The 21,890-nt window shown below is 39.9% G+C and overlaps 1 protein-coding gene across 12 annotated transcripts in view; it reads left to right on the plus strand.

The window, feature by feature from the left end:
* LOC128686323 (protein fantom) overlaps positions 1-21,890 on the plus strand; it is a 286,463-nt gene that overhangs the window by 97,914 nt on the left and 166,659 nt on the right. For all 12 annotated transcript variants that reach the window (XM_070085930.1, XM_070085936.1, XM_070085933.1 and 9 more), the window contains one exon: positions 15,656-15,905. In XM_070085930.1, coding sequence (XP_069942031.1) covers positions 15,656-15,905 — 250 coding nt within the window. The remainder of the gene's footprint in view (positions 1-15,655; positions 15,906-21,890) is intronic.

Raw genomic sequence — 21,890 nt, forward strand, 5'->3', positions numbered from 1 at the left:
TTTTGTTCCCAGAATTTCTGATAGGGTTTTCCAGGTCTTTTTTATATCACCTCGTAAGTTGGATAATCTGTTCTCATAATACAATTTTTTTGCCCTTCTTATCAGGCTGGTTAGGAATGACAAGTAACGTTTTGTTTGGTCTCTGGTTATGTGACCCATTCTGTACTGTTTTTCATATCGGTGTTTTGTATTTATGGATTCGAGAATGCTGGGTGTTAGCCAGGGACTGTTCAGTCTCTTAGCTGTCATCTGTTTAGTTTTTTTAGGGCAGTGCTTGTTATAGAGGTATTGGGTCTTTTTTAGAAAATTATTAAAACATTCGTCAATATCTGTATAAGATTTCTAGCTCAGTGTGCCAGTCAATGTTTGTTACTGCTGTTGTGAAGTTATTAATGGCTGCCTCATTGTGAAGTCTGAAGGTGACTTTAGTAGTGTCTTGGGGTAATTTACCAAGAATTGTTATGAGGAAAGTAGGGTAGTGGTCTGTGGTATTATCTGTAATTATGCCTGATTTTAAAGGGGATATGGTGTTGGTCCAGATGTGGTCAAGTAGGGAAACACTAGTCTCCGTAACTCTTGTAGGTTTTGTTACAGTTGGTAGCAACATGCAGTTACTCATTGTGTTTGTGAATTCAGTAATGTGTGGGTCCTGGTCTTGCAGGAGATTTATATTGAAGTCACCTGAGAGTAGTAAGTGATCTTTGTTCATGCGTGCATCAGTTATCATACTTCCTAGGTTTTGACTAAATTGGCTAATGTTTGACTGTGGAACTCTGTAGATGTTTATCAATGTGAGAGGTTTTTGTAGGTATTTGGATTTGAATTTAGCTGTTATATATTCCCCATGTTCATCCCTTGTGCAAGTATTAGTGATACATTCTAGTTGGTCTGAGTAGTATATAGCTGTGCCACCCCCTTGTTGATCTGTCCTACAGTTGTGTATGGCTGTGTAACCAGGAATGGCATAGACATCTGTAGTATCAGGCTTTAGCCATGTTTCAGTTAGTGTAATGATGGACATATTGGCATGCAAGGAATTTAGTAATGCTATGAGGTCATCGTAATGCTTGCTTAAAGATCTGATATTGTAGTTAAAGACAGTTATGTTTTTGTTGGCTCTGAGAAGTGCCTTTGATTGTTCTGCTGTGTAGTAATTACAGTAACTGTTTGATTCATTTAAGTCATTCAATAAGAGGTTGGTATCAGGATCAATGCTTGTAATCATAAGATTTGTAGTGAATCTATAGTTAGAATTAAGTATAAAACAAAGTAAATATTCTAAAGCTAAAAAATAGCTCCTGAATTATTTAACAAATGTAAAAATAATGAGCTAAGGTAGTTTTTTAAAGCTAAAATAAAGGAGACAATATAAAAGGAACTAAAATAATTTGTGGTGAATAAAGTGATGATCAAATAATGGAGCTTGGGAATATGATAGTAGGTAGTACTTTAAAGGTAATTCTTTAAAGTTAGAATTATAATATAAAATTATAATATAAAAGGAGGGAAGAGTATATGGAGAAAAAGAGAGAGGTTAAGAGAGTGGTGAAGCAATGTAAAAAGAGAGCAAATGAGAGAGTGGGTGAGATGTTATCAACAAATTTTGTTGAAAATAAGAAAAAGTTTTGGAGTGAGATTAACAAGTTAAGAAAGCCTAGAGAACAAATGGATTTGTCAGTTAAAAATAGGAGAGGAGAGTTAGAGGTATTGGGAAGATGGAGGGAATATTTTGAGGAATTGTTAAATGTTGATGAAGATAGGGAAGCTGTGATTTTGTGTATAGGACAAGGAGGAATAACATCTTGTAGGAGTGAGGAAGAGCCAGTTGTGAGTGTGGGGGAAGTTCGTGAGGCAGTAGGTAAAATGAAAGGGGGTAAGGCAGCCGGGATTGATGGGATAAAGATAGAAATGTTAAAAGCAGGTGGGGATATAGTTTTGGAGTGGTTGGTGCAATTATTTAATAAATGTATGGAAGAGGGTAAGGTACCTAGGGATTGGCAGAGAGCATGCATAGTTCCTTTGTATAAAGGCAAAGGGGATAAAAGAGAGTGCAAAAATTATAGGGGGATAAGTCTGCTGGGTATACCTGGTAAAGTGTATGGTAGAGTTATTATTGAAAGAATTAAGAGTAAGACGGAGAATAGGATAGCAGATGAACAAGGAAGCTTCAGGAAAGGTAGGGGGTGTGTGGACCAGGTGTTTACAGTGAAACATATAAGTGAACAGTATTTAGATAAGGCTAAAGAGGTCTTTTTGGCATTTATGAATTTGGAAAAGGCGTATGACAGGGTGGATAGGGGGGCAATGTGGCAGATGTTGTAAGTGTATGGTGTAGGAGGTAGGTTACTGAAAGCAGTGAAGAGTTTTTACAAGGATAGTGAGGCTCAAGTTAGAGTATGTAGGAAAGAGGGAAATTATTTCCCAGTAAAAGTAGGCCTTAGACAAGGATGTGTGATGTCACCGTGGTTGTTTAATATATTTATAGATGGGGTTGTAAGAGAAGTAAATGCGAGGGTCTTGGCAAGAGGCGTGGAGTTAAAAGATAAAGAATCACACACAAAGTGGGAGTTGTCACAGCTGCTCTTTGCTGATGACACTGTGCTCTTGGGAGATTCTGAAGAGAAGTTGCAGAGATTGGTGAATGAATTTGGTAGGGTGTGCAAAAGAAGAAAATTAAAGGTGAATACAGGAAAGAGTAAGGTTATGAGGATAACAAAAAGATTAGGTGATGAAAGATTGAATATCAGATTGGAGGGAGAGAGTATGGAGGAGGTGAATGTATTCAGATATTTGGGAGTGGACGTGTCAGCGGATGGGTCTATGAAAGATGAGGTGAATCATAGAATTGATGAGGGGAAAAGAGTGAGTGGTGCACTTAGGAGTCTGTGGAGACAAAGAACTTTGTCCTTGGAGGCAAAGAGGGGAATGTATGAGAGTATAGTTTTACCAACGCTCTTATATGGGTGTGAAGCATGGGTGATGAATGTTGCAGCGAGGAGAAGGCTGGAGGCAGTGGAGATGTCATGTCTGAGGGCAATGTGTGGTGTGAATATAATGCAGAGAATTTGTAGTTTGGAAGTTAGGAGGAGGTGCGGGATTACCAAAACTGTTGTCCAGAGGGCTGAGGAAGGGTTGTTGAGGTGGTTCGGACATGTAGAGAGAATGGAGCGAAACAGAATGACTTCAAGAGTGTATCAGTCTGTAGTGGAAGGAAGGCGGGGTAGGGGTCGGCCTAGGAAAGGTTGGAGAGAGGGGGTAAAGGAGGTTTTGTGTGCGAGGGGCTTGGACTTCCAGCAGGCATGCGTGAGTGTGTTTGATAGGAGTAAATGGAAACAAATGGTTTTTAATACTTGACGTGCTGTTGGAGTGTGAGCAAAGTAACATTTATGAAGGGGTTCAGGGAAACCGGCAGGCCGGACTTGAGTCCTGGAGATGGGAAGTACAGTGCCTGGACTCTGAAGGAGGGGTGTTAATGTTGCAGTTTAAAAACTGTAGTGTAAAGCACCCTTCTGGCAAGACAGTGATGGAATGAATGATGGTGAAAGTTTTTCTTTTTCGGGCCACCCTGCCTTGGTGGGAATCGGCCAGTGTGATAATAAAAATAAAAAAATATAAAAGGGACTAATATAAGTTGTGGTGAACAATAAAGTGGTAATCAAAAAATGAGCTTTGGAATATAATGGCAAGATAGTGAACTTATTACACTTTAGCACCTGAGAATAGCACCTTGATTATTTTAACAATTGTGAATATATGAACTAAGGTAGTTATATAAAGCTAAAATAAAGGAAAATATATATAAGGGACTAAAATTAAGTAATGGTAAACAAAGTTAAATGGACAGATAGTCACTATGAAATAATATTGGTTTAGGAGTAATATCTGATTTGTAATATTAAATAAGTTGAGCAGTTTATTGCACAATAAAAAGTAAAAAAATGAGGTAGTTGGTACTAGCTAGCAAAAGATAGTTTTGGTACTTGCAAAAAGTAATTGGAATATACACTAATTGCACACACAATAAAAAGTGACTAAAAAAACAAGTAGTGGTAAACAAAATTAAATGGACAGGTAAGAACAATGAATAATATTAATTTGGAGTAAGATTTGACTTGTAACTTAAAATTATGAGCAATTAATAGCAGTAAGAAAGAAGTATAAAGTATTGGAGGTAGTTAGCATTAGCTAGTGATGAAAAAAATAATAAAAATAATAATGCACAATATAATAGTAACGTACACTATATGCACCACGTATATATATATTAAGGGCACTTATCTAATCTGTTTCAGAAATGTCCGCTTTTCTAAGGAAGGTAGAGAAATCATGTTCGTGTGAGATATTATATTGTTGTCTTGTTGATGTTTTCCTTACTAGTATTTTCCCATTTCGCGTGAAACACTGATGTATTTTGTTTTCCTGTTTAAGTTTTCTCAGCCTGAACAGAAGGTTTTGACGTTTTCTTGTTAGACACTCATTTATGTACACTCCATTTTTCATTGTAATTGCTGACTTAATTAGGTCCTTTCTTTTATCGTATGAATGAAGTCGGATCATTATACTGAGTTTACTTCCTGGTTTTCCTAGCAAACGTGTTTCTTTGATTTCATTGTTTTGCACGATGACTTGTTCGTGGTCCTGTATTATCCTGACAGCAGTTTTTTTGCACTGTGCTTGGGTTATGTCACTTGGAATGTGTGGACTGTTTATTATAACTGCATCAGACAACTTATCTTGTTCAGTTTTGTCGTCTTGGAAATCAAGGTATTCATTTAGTCAAGTGTGCATGTTCTGATTCCAGTCCTTGATTGCTTCTTCAACCTTCATATTTATTGTAGTTATTTGTTCAGTGTGACTGGCTATAGCTGCTTTCAGAGTATTTTCTGTGTCAACACTTCCCGAGGTAATCTTCTCTTGAAGGTTTTGGATCTTGTTCTCGAGGTTGGTTATCTTGGATTCTCGTCGCTCGAGTGTTGCTTTGATATCTTTGATTTCGTTTTCTAGAGCAACGATGTAGTCCTTGATATTGTCAGGAATAATCATACCTGAGTAATCATGGGTGAATCCTTTGAAGGGAGTGGAGTTGGAGGGGGAGTCAGCCATGTTTGTTGTTGTTGTTGTTGTTCCCTGGGTGGCGGCGGTGAGGGGGGCTGATGATACACCGGCATCCTGCTGGGTAGACAAGTTGAGTTCTAGGGTCCTTGCTGTTATTCTTTTATTACTGATGTTGTTTCTTCTGCGATATCCTTTCATAGTATCACTGAAGTAGATACTGCGTAGCAATGGAGAAGGCTTGTTTTCTCGGAGTTTGGGTTAAGTGGTTGTCTGGCAGCAGAGGCAGTGTTTGGGTTAGCAGGGCTGTCTTCCTTAGATCTTCTAATTTTGTCAAGATTTGGGTTACATTCTTAGTATTCTTGGGTCATTTTGTGGTCTACGTGGGTTCATGTAGTTGAACTTTCACTTAGGCCATCACAAGTTTTGATGAGCGATGTTTTTTGAAGAAGAGCTGGTAGGATGCCGCTGCTGCCGCTGCATGTTTTCTTAAGTTTGTGTGTATTAAAATTAATATTTCATGTGGTAAAAATTTTTTTTTTTCAGACTTTTGGGTGTCTTGCACGGATTAATTTGATTTCCATTATTTCTTATGGGGAAAATTAATTCGCATAACGATAATTTCACTTAACATTGAGCTCTCAGGAATGGATTAATAGCATTATGCGGGGGTCCACTGTATAAAGAAGTGGTGAGTTTCAGTGCAATAATTTATTTTATTGAGGTTAGATTGGCATTTTCTTATGGTCTCAGTGCTTTGTTGCAATATTTTTGTAACAGAATGAAATCTTTAACCCTTTCAGGGTTTCCAACGTATTAGTACGGCTTATGTGCCTGGGTTATTGACGTACTAGTACGTGTAAATTCTAGCGCCTTCAAATCAAGCTGGAAAAGGCTGGTAGTCCTGGATGTGAGAGAATGGGTGTGCATGGTTGGTGTGCGCAGTAGAAAAAGAATCTGGGACCCAGTGGTGCATTGTGGGAATGCCATTTTAGTACCCCTTGTTCACCATGCCTCGCAGTAAGAAACTCCTCACTCCTTGGTGAATTGGGACACTTTTGTTCCCCAGTGACAGTTCTAATACAGATGGAAGTGCCAGTGAAGATGAGTTTCAAGGTTTTGATGAGGTTGTGACCAAAACTAATGACCATAATACTGGTAATAGTGAGGAAAACCCAGACAACCCTCAGCCTTTCACCTCTGCTGCTGGGCTGTCTTGTTCACGTTCAGTTGTACCAGAACGAAAGAGGAAACTCCTATTTTCCCATATCCCAGACTTAGATGTGAGCATTGGTGATGATAGTGATAGTGAATATGAACTACAAGCTCTTGAAAACAGTTCCTGTAGCGATAGTGAAGTGGAATATTCTTCAGTGAAGCGTCAGTATATACAGGTACCATCTGACTTACAACCAAGCTTGGTTCCGACCTGCTGGTCATAAGTCAAAAATGGACGCAAGTTGAACCTTTGAAAATTGCCAGCATACTGGGTAGGGCATGATGTCAAACCTTTCCTATATAAACTACCTACATAGTGTGGTGAATGGTTTTGAAAACCGACAAGTTGAAGAATTGAGACACTTGTGCAACACATGGGAATCTTTATTGAAGACATAAAGATTCCCATGTGTTGCACAAGTGTCTCAATTCTACCTACATAGTACTGTAATGTAATGTACAATCATTATTTCATTCTTTTTACTATAATTTACTTTTATTGTTATATTTTAATTTTTTATGTACTGTATATAATGTATACATGGTAGTGAACTGTATTGTAAATTTTACATCGCATACAGTATCGTATGTTACTGTTATCTTTATGTATTGTTGAAACAGTGGAATGGGAGAATACCACTGGTAGTATCATTCTGCCAGAATGTAGTATAACCTATACCCTAAGTAAAGAGGAACAACTCTGGAATATGTGTAATACGTATCCGGCTGGCTGGCCGGGTGGGTGGTTGGCTGGGTGGTTGGCTGACTGAATGTGGCTGTCTCTCGCTGTCTCTCGCTGTCTCTCTCCTCTCTCTCTCCTCTCTCTCTCCTCTCTCTCTCCTCTCTCTCTCCTCTCTCTCTCTCCTCTCTCTCTCTCCTCTCTCTCTCTCCTCTCTCTCTCTCTCCTCTCTCTCTCTCTCTCTCTCTCTCTCTCCTCTCTCTCTCTCTCTCCTCTCTCTCCTCTCTCTCTCTCCTCTCTCTCTCTCTCTCTCTCTCTCTCTCTCTCTCTCTCTCTCCTCTCTCTCTCTCTCTCTCTCTCTCTCTCTCTCTCTCTCTCTCTCCTCTCTCTCTCTCCTCTCTCTCTCCTCTCTCTCCTCTCTCTCTCTCCTCTCTCTCTCTCTCTCTCTCTCTCTCTCTCTCTCTCTCTCTCTCTCTCTCCTCTGTCTCTCTCTCTCCTCTGTCTCTCTCTCTCTCTCTGTCTCTCTCTCTCTCTCTCTCTCTCTCTCTCTCTCTCTCTCTCTCTCTCTCTCTCTCTCTCTCCTCTCTCTCTCTCTCTCTCTCTCTCTCTCTCTCTCTCTCTCTCTCTCTGTATCTCTCTCTCTCTCTCTCTCTCTCTCTCTCTCTCTCTCTCTCTCTCTCTCTCTCACAGGTACACATAAGTGAAGTTATCATACATAGTATAAATTACCTAGGATAAACCAAAAATCCAGACAAAGTGCTATACAGTGGATCTGTGCTCCAGTGCCCTAAATTAATAATAATAATTATTATTACAATAATATATATTTTTTTTTGTAACAAGTCGGCCATCTCCCACCAAGGCAGGGTGACCCAAAACAGAAAGAAAATCCCCAAAAAGAAAATACTTTCATCATCATTCAACACTTTCACCTCACTCACTCATAATCACTGGTTTTGCAGAGGTGCTCAGAACACAACAGCTTAGAAGCATATACTTATAAAGATACACAACATATCCCTCCAAACTGCTAATATCCCAAACCCCTCCTTTAGAGTGCAGGTATTGTACTTCCCATTTCCAGGACTCAAGTCCGGCTATATAAAAATAACCGGTTTCCCTGAATCCCTTCACTAAATATTACCCTGCTCACATTCCAACAGATCGTCAGGTCCCAAATACCATTCGTCTCCATTCACTCCTATCTAACACGCTCACGCACGCTTGCTGGAAGTCCAAGCCCCTCTCCCACAAAACCTCCTTTACCCCCTCCCTCCAACCTTTATACACTCTCCATGTCATTCTACTTTGATCATTTCTCTCTAAATGACCAAACCACCTCAACAATCCCTCTTCAGCCCTCTGACTAATACTTTTATTAACTCCACACCTTCTCGTAATTTCCACACTCCGAATTTTCTGCATAATATTTACACCACACATTGCCCTTAGACAGGACATCTCCACTGTCTCCAACTGCCTCCTCGCTACTGCATTCACAGCCCAAGCTTCACACCCATATAAGAGTGTTGGTACTACTATACTTTCATACATTCCCTTCTTTGCCTCCATAGATAACTTTTTTGTCTCCACATATACCTCAATGCACCACTCACCTTTTTTCCCTCATCAATTCTATGATTAACCTCATCCTTCATAAATCCATCCGCCAACACGTCAACTCCCAAGTATTTGAAAACATTCACTTCTTCCATACTCCTCCTCCCCAATTTGATATCCAATTTTTCTTTATCTAAACCATTTGATACCCTCATCACCTTACTCTTTTCTATGTTCACTTTCAACTTTCTACCTTTACACACACTCCCAAACTCATCCACTAACATCTGCAATTTTTCTTTAGAATCTCCCATGAGCACAGTATCAGCAAAAAGCAACTGTGTCAATTCCCATTTTGTATTTGATTCCCCATAATTTAATCCCACCCCTCTCCCGAGCACCCTAGCATTTACTTCTTTTACAACCCCATCTATAAATATATTGAACAACCATGGTGACATTACACATCCCTGTCTAAGACCTACTTTTACTGGGAAGTAGTCTCCCTCTCTTCTACACACCCTAACCTGAGCCTCATTATCCTCATAAAAACTCTTTACAGCATTTAGTAACTTACCACCTATTCCATATACTTGCATCATCTGCCACATTGCTCCCCTATCCACTCCATCATATGCCTTTTCTAAATCCATAAATGCAATAAAAACTTCCCTACCTTTATCTAAATACTGTTCACATATATGCCTCAATGTAAACACTTGATCTACACATCCCCTATCCAGTCTGAAACCTCCTTGCTCATCTGCAATCCTACATTCTGTCTTACCTCTAATTCTTTCAATTATAACCCTACCGTACACTTTTCCTTGTATACTCAGTAAACTTATTCCTCTATAATTTATACAATCTCTTTTGTCCCCCTTCCCTTTATATAAAGGGACTATACATGCTCTCCGCCAATCCCTAGGTACCTTCCCCTCTTTCATACATTTATTAAACAAAAATACCAACCACTCCAACACTATAACACCCCCTGCTTTTAACATTTCTGTCATGATCCCGTCAGTTCTCAGACAAAACCAGGCCTGACAGAAACGACAGGTTATATAAGATTAGGAATGTGTTTGTGTATCCGAAAGAGAAATTCAGTATGTATTTTTATCCCTTCAGGAAGCTTGTTATTAATGAGTCTTTGATTCTGTTCAAAGGAAGACTCTCATTGAAGCAGTATATACCAAGCAAGAGGAAACGCTTTGGTATAAAATTATTTGTGCTTTGTGACTGCTACAGTGGTCTTGTATTGGATATTATTGTGTACACTGGAAGTTATACATTGCAAAATACCAGGAAGTTATTGGGCATCTCTGGTGATGTGGTTAGAACAATGATTGAACCATATCTTGGTAAGGGGCATATATTATATACTGATAACCGGTACACAAGCCCCTCACTCAGTGATTTTTTTGCGAGTGAACATGACAGATGTGTGTGGCACAGTGTGTGGAAATCGTAAGCATATGCCCAGGTTTGACGCTGGCACTCGTAGAGGTGAGGTGCAGGCGTTTGCTGCCAATGACATCATGGCATTTTGGTGGCATGACAAACGAGATGTCACACTGTTGTCATCAGTTCACCCTAATGAAATGACAAACACTGGCAGGCAGAATAGAGAGACCAATGAACTCATTCTAAAACCTGTAGCTGTGATTGATTACACCTTCAATATACATTCAGTGGACAAATGTGACATGCAGATTGGGTTTGCTGATTGTGTTCGCAAGAGTTATAAGTGGTACATAAAACTCTTTTTCCATTTTCTGGACATTTCCATGCTCAATGCTTATAATATGTATAAGATGAGAACCAGAAACAAACCACCATATGGCGAATTTTGTTTGTCTGTCATCAGACAAATAGTATTCGAGTACCAAGGAACAACACCTGCAATAGAAAACCGCCCACTAAATTATCAACAACTACCTTCTCGTCTGAAGCATGGTAATCACTTCCTAATACAACTACCTGCTGCTGCTTTCAAGAGAAAGGCTAAGAAGAGGTGTTACATCTGTGCACATCCAAAAAAACGCCCACAGCAACGCAGAGAAACTCGTTTTATGTGTGAGGAGTGTAAAACACCACTGTGCATGACACCATGTTTCAAAGAGTTCCACAGGCTGCAGAACTTCTAGAAACATGTCCTGTGACTGTATATGTGTATATAAAATACAGAAAAATAGTAATAAACAACATTTTATATCGTTCGTTTGTGTAAATAAGTTTTGTAAACAATATAGAGACAACAGTGTTTGTGCAGTTATTGTGTATTAAATAAAGAGAAAAAACTTACAGAATAGTGCTCATATTGGTCTCACAGGCCATAAAAGTTACTTGAAAAAAAAAATTAAAAAATAATAGAAAAAAGTAGAAAAATGTAAATAAAAAGTACCGGGTGACCGGCAGTCAGCGATGATGCCACATGTGGCTCATTTTCTGTCAACTTCACACCTCCATATCTCGGTAAGTATTGATAAGATTTCGTTCGGATTTTTAACCCCGGAGGGTTAGCCACCCAGGATAACCCAAGAAAGTCAGTGCGTCATCGAGGACTGTCTAACTTATTTCCATTGGGGTCCTTAACCCTTTGAGGGTCGACAGGCCCTCTCCGAAACTCGTTCTCAGGGTCGGCCAAATTTCAAAAAAAAAAAAAAATTATTTTTTCTTATGAAAAAATAGAGTTTTTTTTTCTAAACATTATAGGATAAACAAAAAAAATTTACCATCAATACTTACCGAGATATGGATGCATGAAGTTTGCAGAAAATGAAAATCAGCGTGTATGGCAACAGCGGCGACTGCCGCTCACCCGGTAAACTTTGATTTACTTGTATTTGAAGGTTTGTTGTTTTTTTCACTATTTTATTTTTTCACATAACTTATGTGGCCTATGAGACCAAAGTAAGGTGCAATGTATATATATACACTCGTTGTATACAACACAATAAACACACAAACATAATTATCAATATATTGTTTACAAAACTTGTTTACAAAAACAAACAATACAAAACATTGTTTATTATTATTGTTCTACAATATATATACCAATATACAGTCACTGAACATATTCCTATTAGTTCTGCAGCTTGTGGAACTCTGAAACATGGTGTCATACACAATGGTGTTTTATCTTTCTCCCTCATTCTATCTCTTTCAATCTGTCTCTCTCTTTCTATCTGTCTGTCTATCTCTGTCTCACAGGTACACATAAATACAAGTATACATAGTATAAATTACCTAGGATAACCCAAGAAATCCAGACAAAGTGCTATACTCTGCTTGAAGATGTGAGTAAAAGTGATGACAGATCTTGTGGTCTCTGAGACAGAGAGCTAGGACGGATAGACAGATAGACAGGGAGCTTGACAGACAGACAAATAGACAGACAGAAATGTTAGTGTACCAGTACCAGTGTACTAGTGTTCCACCCTCCTCCCTCCTCCTCTTCTTCCTCTTCCCCTACTCTTCTCCTCTTCCCCTACTCTTCCTCATACTCTTCCTCTTCTTCTTCTCTCCTCCTCTCTTCCCTTCCCTTCCTTCCTCCTCCTCCTCTCCTCCTCCTCCTCTTCCTCCTTCCTCTCCTTCCTACTTCCCCTACTTCCTCCTCTTCCCCTACTCTTCCTCATACTCTTCCTCTTCCTCCTACTCTTCCTCTCCTCCTCCTCCTCCTTCCTCCTCCTCCTCCTTCTTCCTCTTCCTCCTACTCTCCTCCTCCTCCTCTTCTTCCTCTTCTTCCTCCTCTTCCCCTAATCTTCCTCCTACTATTCCTCTTCCTTCCTCTTCCTCTTCCTTTTCCTCCTCCTTCCCCTCTACTTCCTCCTCCTCCTACCCCTCTTCCTCCTCCTCTCCTTCTCTTCCCCTCTCTTTCCTCCTTCCTTCTCCTCCTCGTCCCATAGTGTAAATTACAAGGAGTCGGCAGCTGTCAAAGTGACATATTGGCTCATTACTCTTTCCCCCTCCCGCCTGTCAAAACAATGGGGTCGGATGCTGCTTCCCCTCCTCCATTCTATCTAATTATCTTTCTCCCTCATTCTTTTATCTGTCTGTCTATCTCTGTCTCACAGGTACACATAAATACAAGTATACATAGTATAAATTACCTAGGATAACCCAAAGAAACCCAGACAAAGTGCTATACTCTGCTTGAAGATGTGAGTAAAAGTGATGACTTGAGTCTTGTGGCTCTCTGAGACAGAGAGCTAGATGGATAGACAGGAGCTTGACAGACAGGCAAATAGACAGACAGAAATGTTAGTATACCAGCAAAAACAAAGGGAGGGCGATGTTCATCTCATCTTTTGGCATCAGCTCTACCCTCATTTACCCTCATCAAACGTCAGCACTTATCAGATGTTATCTCCTTATCTTGTTACTGTCATGGGTGAACATTTATTATTACATATTATTATTATTACCTATTATTATTATTATATATTATTATTATTATGTATTATTATTATTATGTATTATTATTATTATAGTATTATTATTATGTATTATTGTTATCATTACGTTATTCTTCTTCCCTTCCTCCTTCCTCCTCCTCCTCCTCCTCCTCCTCCTCCTCCCTCCTCCCTCCTCCTCCTTCCTCCTCCTTCCTCGTTCCTCCTCCTCTTCTTCCTCCTCCTACTCCTTCTCCTCTTCCTCCTCTTCCTCCTCTTCCTCCTCCTCCTCTTCCTCCTCCTCCTCTTCCTCCTCCTCCTCCTCCTCTTGCCTCCTCCTCCTCTTGCCTCCTCCTCCTCTTGCCTCCTCCTCCTCTTGCCTCCTCCTCCTCCTCTGCCTCCTCCTCCTCTGCCTCCTCCTCCTCCTCCATTCTTGGAACAAGTTTGAAGAGCTTGTAGTTCATAATCACTATCATTATCATCACCAATGCTCACATCTGAGTCTGGGATTTTGGAAAATAGGAGTTTCCTCTTTGATTCTGGTACAACTGAGCAGCCCAGCACCAAGGTGGAAGGCTGTGGGTTGTCTGGGTTTTCCTCACTATTACCCATATTATGGTCATTAGTTTCAGGTCAAAACCTCACCAGAACCTTGAAACTCATCTTCACTGTCACTTCCATCTGTATTAGAACTGTCACTGGGGAACAAAAGTGTCCCAATTCGAGGAGTGAGGAACTTCTACCGCAGGGCACGGTGGAAATTGTGTACTATGATGGCATTCCCACAATGCACCACTGGGTCCCAGATTTTTCCTACTGCGACACACCCACCCACACAGACCCATTCTCTCACATCTAGGCTTATCAGCCTTTTCCTCGATTTGAGGCCGCTTAGAATTTATCGTACTAGTGCGTCAAAAACCCCTCTGCAGCAAGACGTACTAAAGTACTGACCAAAACCCTCAAAGGTTAATCTTGTCCCCCAGGATCAGCCCACACCAGTCGACTAACACCCAGGTACCTATTTGCTGCTAGGTGAACAGGACAACAGGTGTAAGGAAACGTGTCGAAATGTTTCCACCCGCCGGGAATCGAACCCGGGCCCTCCGTGTGTGAAGCGAAAATCTGTGTCAAGATTGGTAAAATGGTTAGTGAAACTCACTAGCATTTGGCGTTTACAAAGCAATGGGCCTGACACAATATTTGGAATGATTTTTCTTGATTCCAAGCAGGATAAATGTCATTTAAGGATGCTGAACACTCTTGTCATCCATCAACATCAAAAACAGATGTCAACATTAAAAAAGTGAGGATGGCTAGTCATAAAGATCGTCGTCTAAGTATTCAGGACATTGCGAGTGTTGTGGGAATTTCTTATGGGTCGTGTCAAAGCATTTTGACTGAGATTTAAACAAGAGGAGAGTGGCTGTGAAATTTGTGCCCACTTACTGATTCAAGACCAGAAAGGTCATCGTTTTCTTACCATAAATAATATGGCAGTTATCCCCTACCCTCCCTACCCAGATCTAGCCCCCTGTGATTTCTTACATTTCCTAAAAATAAAAATGGCACTCAAGGAGCAGTATTTCAATGACATGGAGGAGATTCAAGCAGAATTGCAGGCAGTCCAAAATGCCAATAGGAAAGAACAGTTCCAGAAATGTTTCAAGAAGTGACAGAGGTACTGGGATCAGTGTATAGCCTCCCAAGAAGAGCATTTTAAGGAAGACAACTTCAGCTAGTGAATAGGTAAGCCTGTATATTTTTTTCATGACAGTTTGGTATCTTTTTGGCATCACATCATATTAATTACTTGTATAAATGCATAATCATCAGCCAAGAGCTTCCTATAATACTTCTCATCTTATTACAACTCTTGAAGCCTTAATAAAAATAATCCTGTAATAGAGATGAGTAGAATGACTAACAGTTGCCCTCATTTCTATATTTTTTTTATATACTGGCCATCTCCCACCAAGGCTAGGGTAATACAAAGAAAGGAAACACATTCACCATCATTTATTCAATGGCTTTCTTGCCAGAAGTGCATAAACATCACAATTCAAATGACCATCTGAACTGCAACATCCTCAACCTTCCTTCAAAGTGCAGGCACTGTACTTTCCACTTCCAGGACTTGAATTTGGCTAGCCAGTTTCTATGAATTCCTTCATAAATGTTACCTTGCTCACACCAACATCATTTCAAGCTCTACTTTGATCTAACAAGTTCACACATTGCCTACATGATGCTTAAGTCCTGAGCATTCAAAACTTTCACCCCCCTCCCTCCAACTTTTTGTTGGGATAACCCTCTCCCCGAGTTCCTTCCACCCTAGATGTATACACACCTATTTGGTCATCCTATCTGTTCCATCTTCTCTGAATGCCTAGGCCTCCTCAACAACCCTCCACATCCCTTGTTGCAGTAAGTTGAACTGTTAGGCTTCACAGTAGGTTGAACTGTTACACTTCTTAGTAAATTGAGCTGTACTTTCCTGCAAACTGTCTTTTGTGAACCACTCTCCTGGGTGGTAAACCTTCATTATTTTATGTAAGTAGTATTTAAATATTTTAATGCAAAAACTGTTTACATAGTTTTTATATCAGTGGCTTGCCATGGGTTTGAACCCCACTCTGTTCAATGATTTATATCAGTGGTGTTTGTATATTTTTATATTTTTGTGTTTATAACTTTTCATATACATGTATGGTGTAATTGGCATAGGGATAATTTTTTCTTGCAGTCAGCTGAAGATGCAGAGTATGAACTACAACAAAAAATAGCTATGCTGCAGGAGGAAGTAACAAGCCTTCGAGAAGATCTGCATGATCAAGGAGTGCGTGAAGAAAGAGAAACTCTAGCAATTGTCCGTGCTGAACGTGAAGCTCGTACTCTCTCTGCTCGGACCACTGCACTACAGGAACAGCTTGCAGTCACTGAGGAAAAAGTTGCAGCAGAGAAATCAAGAAAAGAAGCTTTGCAAAATGAACTTGGTAAATTTAGAGGAGAAAATTTAATGCCTTATTTATGTCTGGCAGTTACATTATGTTTTCTATCTTACTAAATGGACAGAATAGATTTTTCAAGCATCAGAATAGATTCATCAATTTTCAATTTGAGCTAGAATATATCTGATAACTTGTAACTCAGGTTAAAAAACCATTGGGATTAAGTGTTGGTAAGGCAAGCATCATTATGTTAAGTAAATGGACACTTGCAGCTAATAAGACATTTGTAGTGGCTAATTTTTCATCCCTACATGTACTCCAACACATTTCTCCAGCTCATTTGCTTTAAATGATCATACACTGAAATTAATACTACAGTGGACCCCCGACATTCGATATTAATCCGTTCCTGAGAGCTCATCGAATGTCGAAAATATTGAAAGTCGAATTAATTTTCCCCATTTGCTTTAAATGATCATACACTGAAATTAATACTACAGTGGACCCCCGACATTCGATATTAATCCGTTCCTGAGAGCTCATCGAATGTCGAAAATATTGAAAGTCGAATTAATTTTCCCCATAAGAAATAATGGAAATCAAATTAATCCGTGCAAGACACCGAAAAGTATGAAAAAAAAAATTTTAGCACATGAAATATAAAGTTTAACCCTTAGACTGTCGCGGTCATATATATACGTCATAGGAGATACCGTGTTTGACGTATCTATATGCATAAATTCTAGCGGCTTCAAATCAAGCAGGAGAAAGCTGGTAGGCCCACATGTGAGAGAATGGGTCTCCATGGTCAGTGTGCACCATATAAAAAAAATCGGGGAGCCAGTGGTGCATTGTGGGAATACCATTTCAGTCGTCCTTTTTCAGCATGTCTAGCGGTAAGAAATATGGGACTCCCCAGCAAATCTGGGACTCTTCTCTTCAAAAGCGATGCTCTAACACAGATGGAAGTGTCATTGAAGATCAATTTCATGATTTCGAGGAGTTTGAGACCAAAAGCAATGGAGGAGGAGGAGGAGGAAGAAGAGGAGGAGGAGGAAGAAGAGGAGGAGGAAGGAAGGAGGAAGAGGAAGGAAGGAGGAAGAGGAAGGAAGGAGGGAGGAGGAGGAGGGAGGGAGGAGGCAGAAGGAGGGAGGTGGAGGGAGGAGGAGGAAGGAGGAGGAAGGAGGGAGGTGGAGGGAGGAGGAGGAAGGAGGGAGGAGGAGGAAGGAGGAAGAAGAAGAAGAAGAAGAAGAAGAAGAAGAAGAAGAGGAAGAGGAGGAAGAATAGGAAGAAGAGGAAGAAGAAGAAGAAGAAGAAGAATACCTAATAATAATAATATGTTCCCTTGAGGCATGAAAAGAGTTCACCCCATGACAGTGACAAGATAAGGGGAGATAACATCTGATAAGAGCTGACCTTTGATGAGCATAAACGAGGGGGGCAGCTGTGATGCTCTAACACAGATGGAAGTGTCATTGAAGATCAATTTCATGATTTCGAGGAGTTTGAGACCAAAAGCAATGGAGGAAGAGGAGGAGGAGGAGGAAGAAGAGGAGGAAGAAGAGGAGGAGGAGGAAGAAGAGGAGGAGGAAGAAGAGGAGGAAGAAGGAAGGAAGGAGGAGGAAGGAGGTAGGAGGAGGGAGGAGGAGGAGGGAGGGAGGAGGCAGAAGGAGGGAGGAGGCAGAAGGAGGGAGGTGGAAGGAGGGAGGAGGGAGGTGGAAGGAGGGAGGAGGCAGAAGGAGGGAGGTGGAGGGAGGAGGAGGGAGGTGGAGGGAGGAGGAGGAGGAGGGAGGTGGAGGGAGGAGGAGGGAGGAGGAGGAGGAGGGAGGTGGAGGGAGGTGGAGGGAGGTGGAGGGAGGAGGAGGGAGGTGGAGGGAGGAGGAGGGAGGAGGAGAAGGAGAAGAAGGAGGAGAAGAAGGAGGAGAAGAAGGAGGAGGAGAAGGAGAAGAAGGAGGAGGAGAAAAAGGAGAAGAGGGAGGAGGAGAAGGAGGAGGAGGAGGAGAAGGAGAAGGAGAAGGAGAAGGAGAAGGAGGAGGAGAAGGAGGAGGAGAAGACGACGACGAACAAGCATTTGTCTGTCTGTCTACCAAGCTCCCTGTCTATCCGTCTAGCTCTGTCTCAGAGAGAGCCACAAGACTGTGTCATCATCACGTTTACTCACATCTTCAAGCAGAGTATAGCACTTTGTCTGGATTTTTTGGGTTATCCTAGGTAATTTACACTATGTATACTTGTACAGCAGGGCCCCGCTTTACGGCGTTTCACTTTACGGCATTCCGCTTATACGGTCATTTCAAATTATGACCAAATCTCGCTATACAGCTCCCCCACCTGACTTTCTAATACGGTCACCGCGCCCCACCCTGTTTGTCTGGAAACTCCAAAATTTCAAATGTTTTTAAAAGTTATTTCATATTTTATATATACAGTGGACCCCCGGTTAACGATATTTTTTCACTCCAGAAGTATGTTCAGGTGCCAGTACTGACCGAATTTGTTCCCATAAGGAATATTGTGAAGTACATTAGTCCATTTCAGACCCCCAAACATACACGTACAAACGCTCTTACATAAATACACTTACATAATTGGTCGCATTCGGAGGTGATCGTTATGCGGGGGTCCACTGTACTCTGATAATTATACTTATGTATACCTGTACTTAAATAAACTTACATACTGTGCTGGCATGCAGGTACACATTAAAATCAGTAAGAGTGTCTTATGTCTCCAGACGTCATATTAGTAATGATAATAATAATCATCGAGTCTCATTTAAATGTCGTATATTACGTTAAATACACATTTTCATTAATCCATCTATGATAGTTTTTCAAAATTATATAATAAACACGATACATAACATAAAAAGATGATAAATACACCCCACAATAGAATAAACATAAATATGAGATGTGGTAGCAGACGACTTGCACAAGTGACGCCATATTAGAAATGATAATAATAATAATAATAATCACCGAGTCTCATTAAATGTTGTATATTACGTTAATATACACATTTTCATTAATATATCCATGATATTTTTTTCAAAATTATATAATAAACACGATACATAACATAAAAAGATGATAAATACACCCCACAATAGAATAAATAAACATAAATATGAGATGTGGTAGCCAGATAACTTGTACAAGTGATGCCAAGAATAACATTTTCTCTAATCTAACATAAGAGAAAATGTGTTACTGGGGGTAACTGTAGAAAATTATTCCTTTCGTATGTATGTAAGTAAGTTTATTCAGGTATACACAAATACAGTTACATAGATTATCATACATAACAACATATGTGTAGAGAACCTAGGATAACCCAAAAAAGTCAGAGTGACTTATTTCCATTGCCTTCACTCAGAGCATCATTTCTTCTCAAAATGATGTTACATGAGAATGGGAGTGTTCTTCTTTATTTATTCTACCGTATCAATGTAGAGACAACCTGTACACAATGTAACTTGTACACAAACCAGACGTGTACACTTCGTTTACAAAACTTACCTTCGCCTGGTTTGTTTACATAACTCTGCGCCTGTACTCTCTCATGCACTCATTCTTTCTCTCTCTCATTTATTCGTTTTATCTCATTTACTTACTTCTGACCCTACATTAAGACTACAATTATTTTAAGGTAAGTAATGAGTGAACTGTATATACATTTTATCGCTCTGGGATGCTTAAATGTAATAGAAGATTCTGTAGGTGGGTTGGCCTGGTATGGTAGCCCGGCTGACTACCATACATACCACACTTGATTTTTTACAATAAATACTACTCATCTCACCCTAAATTTTAAGGTAAGTAATGAGTGAACTGTATATACATTTTATCGCTCTGGGATGCTTAAATATCATAGAATTGTATGTGTGGGTGGGGTGGCCTGGTATGGTAGCCTGGCTGACTACCATACATACCACACTTGATTTCTTACAATAAATACTACTTGTCTCACCCTAGATTAAGACTATAAATATTTTAAGGTAAGTAATGAGTGCACTATGTGTGTATTGTACTTGTTTATTGTTTTTTGATGCCTGGTTCTATTGCTAACTTAATATATGTTAGTGTAAACTTGTTATCTAGTGTTTGTATGCATTTGTAAGTGGAAAAAAAGGGTGTTCCACTTTACGGCGGTTTCCGCTTTACGGCGGTAGCCTGGAACCTAACCAGCCGTATAAGTGGGGCCCTACTGTATTTATGTGTACCTGTGAGACAGAGATAGACAGACAGAGAGAAAGAGAGAGACAAATTGATAGAGATAGAATGAGGGAGAAAGATAATTAGATAGAATGGAGGGGAAGCAGCATCCGACCCCATTGTTTTGACAGGCGGGAGGGGGAGTGAGTATGAGACAATATGTCATTTTGACAGCTGCCGACTCCTGACTCAAAACAATTATAAGCCACACACTCGCACCCAAGACAAGCTTGCTGAATGGTGATAATAGCAGTTTTATGAAAGTATCTAGTGACTATATATGTGTATATATATTATAGAAACCAGAAGCAAGAAGGGAAGGCAGGAATGAAGGAAGGACTAGATGAAAGGAAGGAAAAAAGTAAGGAAGGACAGATGAAGGAATGTAGGAAGAGAGGTGGAATGCCCTCCAGGTAGCCTCCAGGTAGGAAAGGAATGAAGGAAATTAGGAAGGAAGGAATGATGACACAAGACCATTTACCTAGGATAACTACATAACACAACTGCTTGCTAATACTGTAAAGAAAACTGCTCAGACGAGGTATTTTGTCTTTGCACATAAAAAAAAAACTTCCACAAAAAATGCACACACTGATTTTATGTGTGAGGAGTGTAAAACACCATTGTGTATGACACCATGTTTTATGTGTGAGGAGTGTAAAACACCACTGTGTATGACACCATGTTTTATGTGTGAAGAGTGTAAAACACCATTGCGTATGACACCATGTTTTATGTGTGAGGAGTGTAAAACACCACTGTGTATGACACCATGTTTTATGTGTGAGGAGTGTAAAACACCACTGTGTATGACACCATGTTTTATGTGTGAGGAGTGTAAAACACCACTGTGTATGACACCATGTTTCAAAGAGTTCCACAAGCTGCAGAACTTCTAGGAATATGTTCAGTGACTGTATATTGGTATATATATTATAGAACAATAGTAATAAACAATTTTTTGTATTGTTTGTTTTTGTAAACAAGTTTTGTAAACAATATATTGATAATTATGTTTGTGTGCTTATTGTGTTGTATACAACAAGTGTATATATGTACATTGCACCTTACTTTGGTCTCACAGGCCACATAAGTTATGTAAAAAAATAAAATAGTGAAAAAAACAACAAACCTTCAAATACAAGTAAACTAAAGTTTACCGGGTGAGCGGCAGCCGCCGCTGTTGCCATATGCGGCTCATTTTCTGCAAATTTCATGCCTCTATATCTGGGTAAGTACTGATGGGAAAATTTTTTTGGGGGGACTAAACCAATCAGAAAAATAATCTTAACATTTTCATAAGAAAAAATAATTTTTTTTTTTTCCGAATATTTTGCGACACCAGGAGACACTTCAGGATTGGGCCTTTCGACAGTCAAAGGGTTAATGCAATAGAATAATTACAATAACAACAATAACAATAGATTAATAACAATAGAATAATTGACACTTACCTTTAATGAAGATCTGGTAATGAATGATGGGATGGGAGGAGGGGAGTGTGTGGATGGTGTTAGTGTTTAGAAGGGGAATCCCCTTCCATTAGGAATTGAGGTATCAAGTCTTTTTCCGGGGTTACTTCCCTTCTTCTTTTAATGCCACTTGCACCAGCTTCAGAGTCACTGGACTTCTGTCGCACAACATATCTATCCATAGAGGTCTGTACCTCTCGTTCCTTTATGACTTTCCTAAAGTGTTTCACAACATTGTCAGTGTAATAGTCACTAGCACGGCTTGCAATAGCTGTCTGAGGGTGATTTTCATCCATAAAGCTTTGCACTTCAAGCCACTTTGCACATATTTCCTTAATCTT

This window comes from Cherax quadricarinatus, chromosome 17 (assembly GCF_038502225.1).
Source record: "Cherax quadricarinatus isolate ZL_2023a chromosome 17, ASM3850222v1, whole genome shotgun sequence".
NCBI lineage: Eukaryota > Metazoa > Arthropoda > Malacostraca > Decapoda > Parastacidae > Cherax > Cherax quadricarinatus.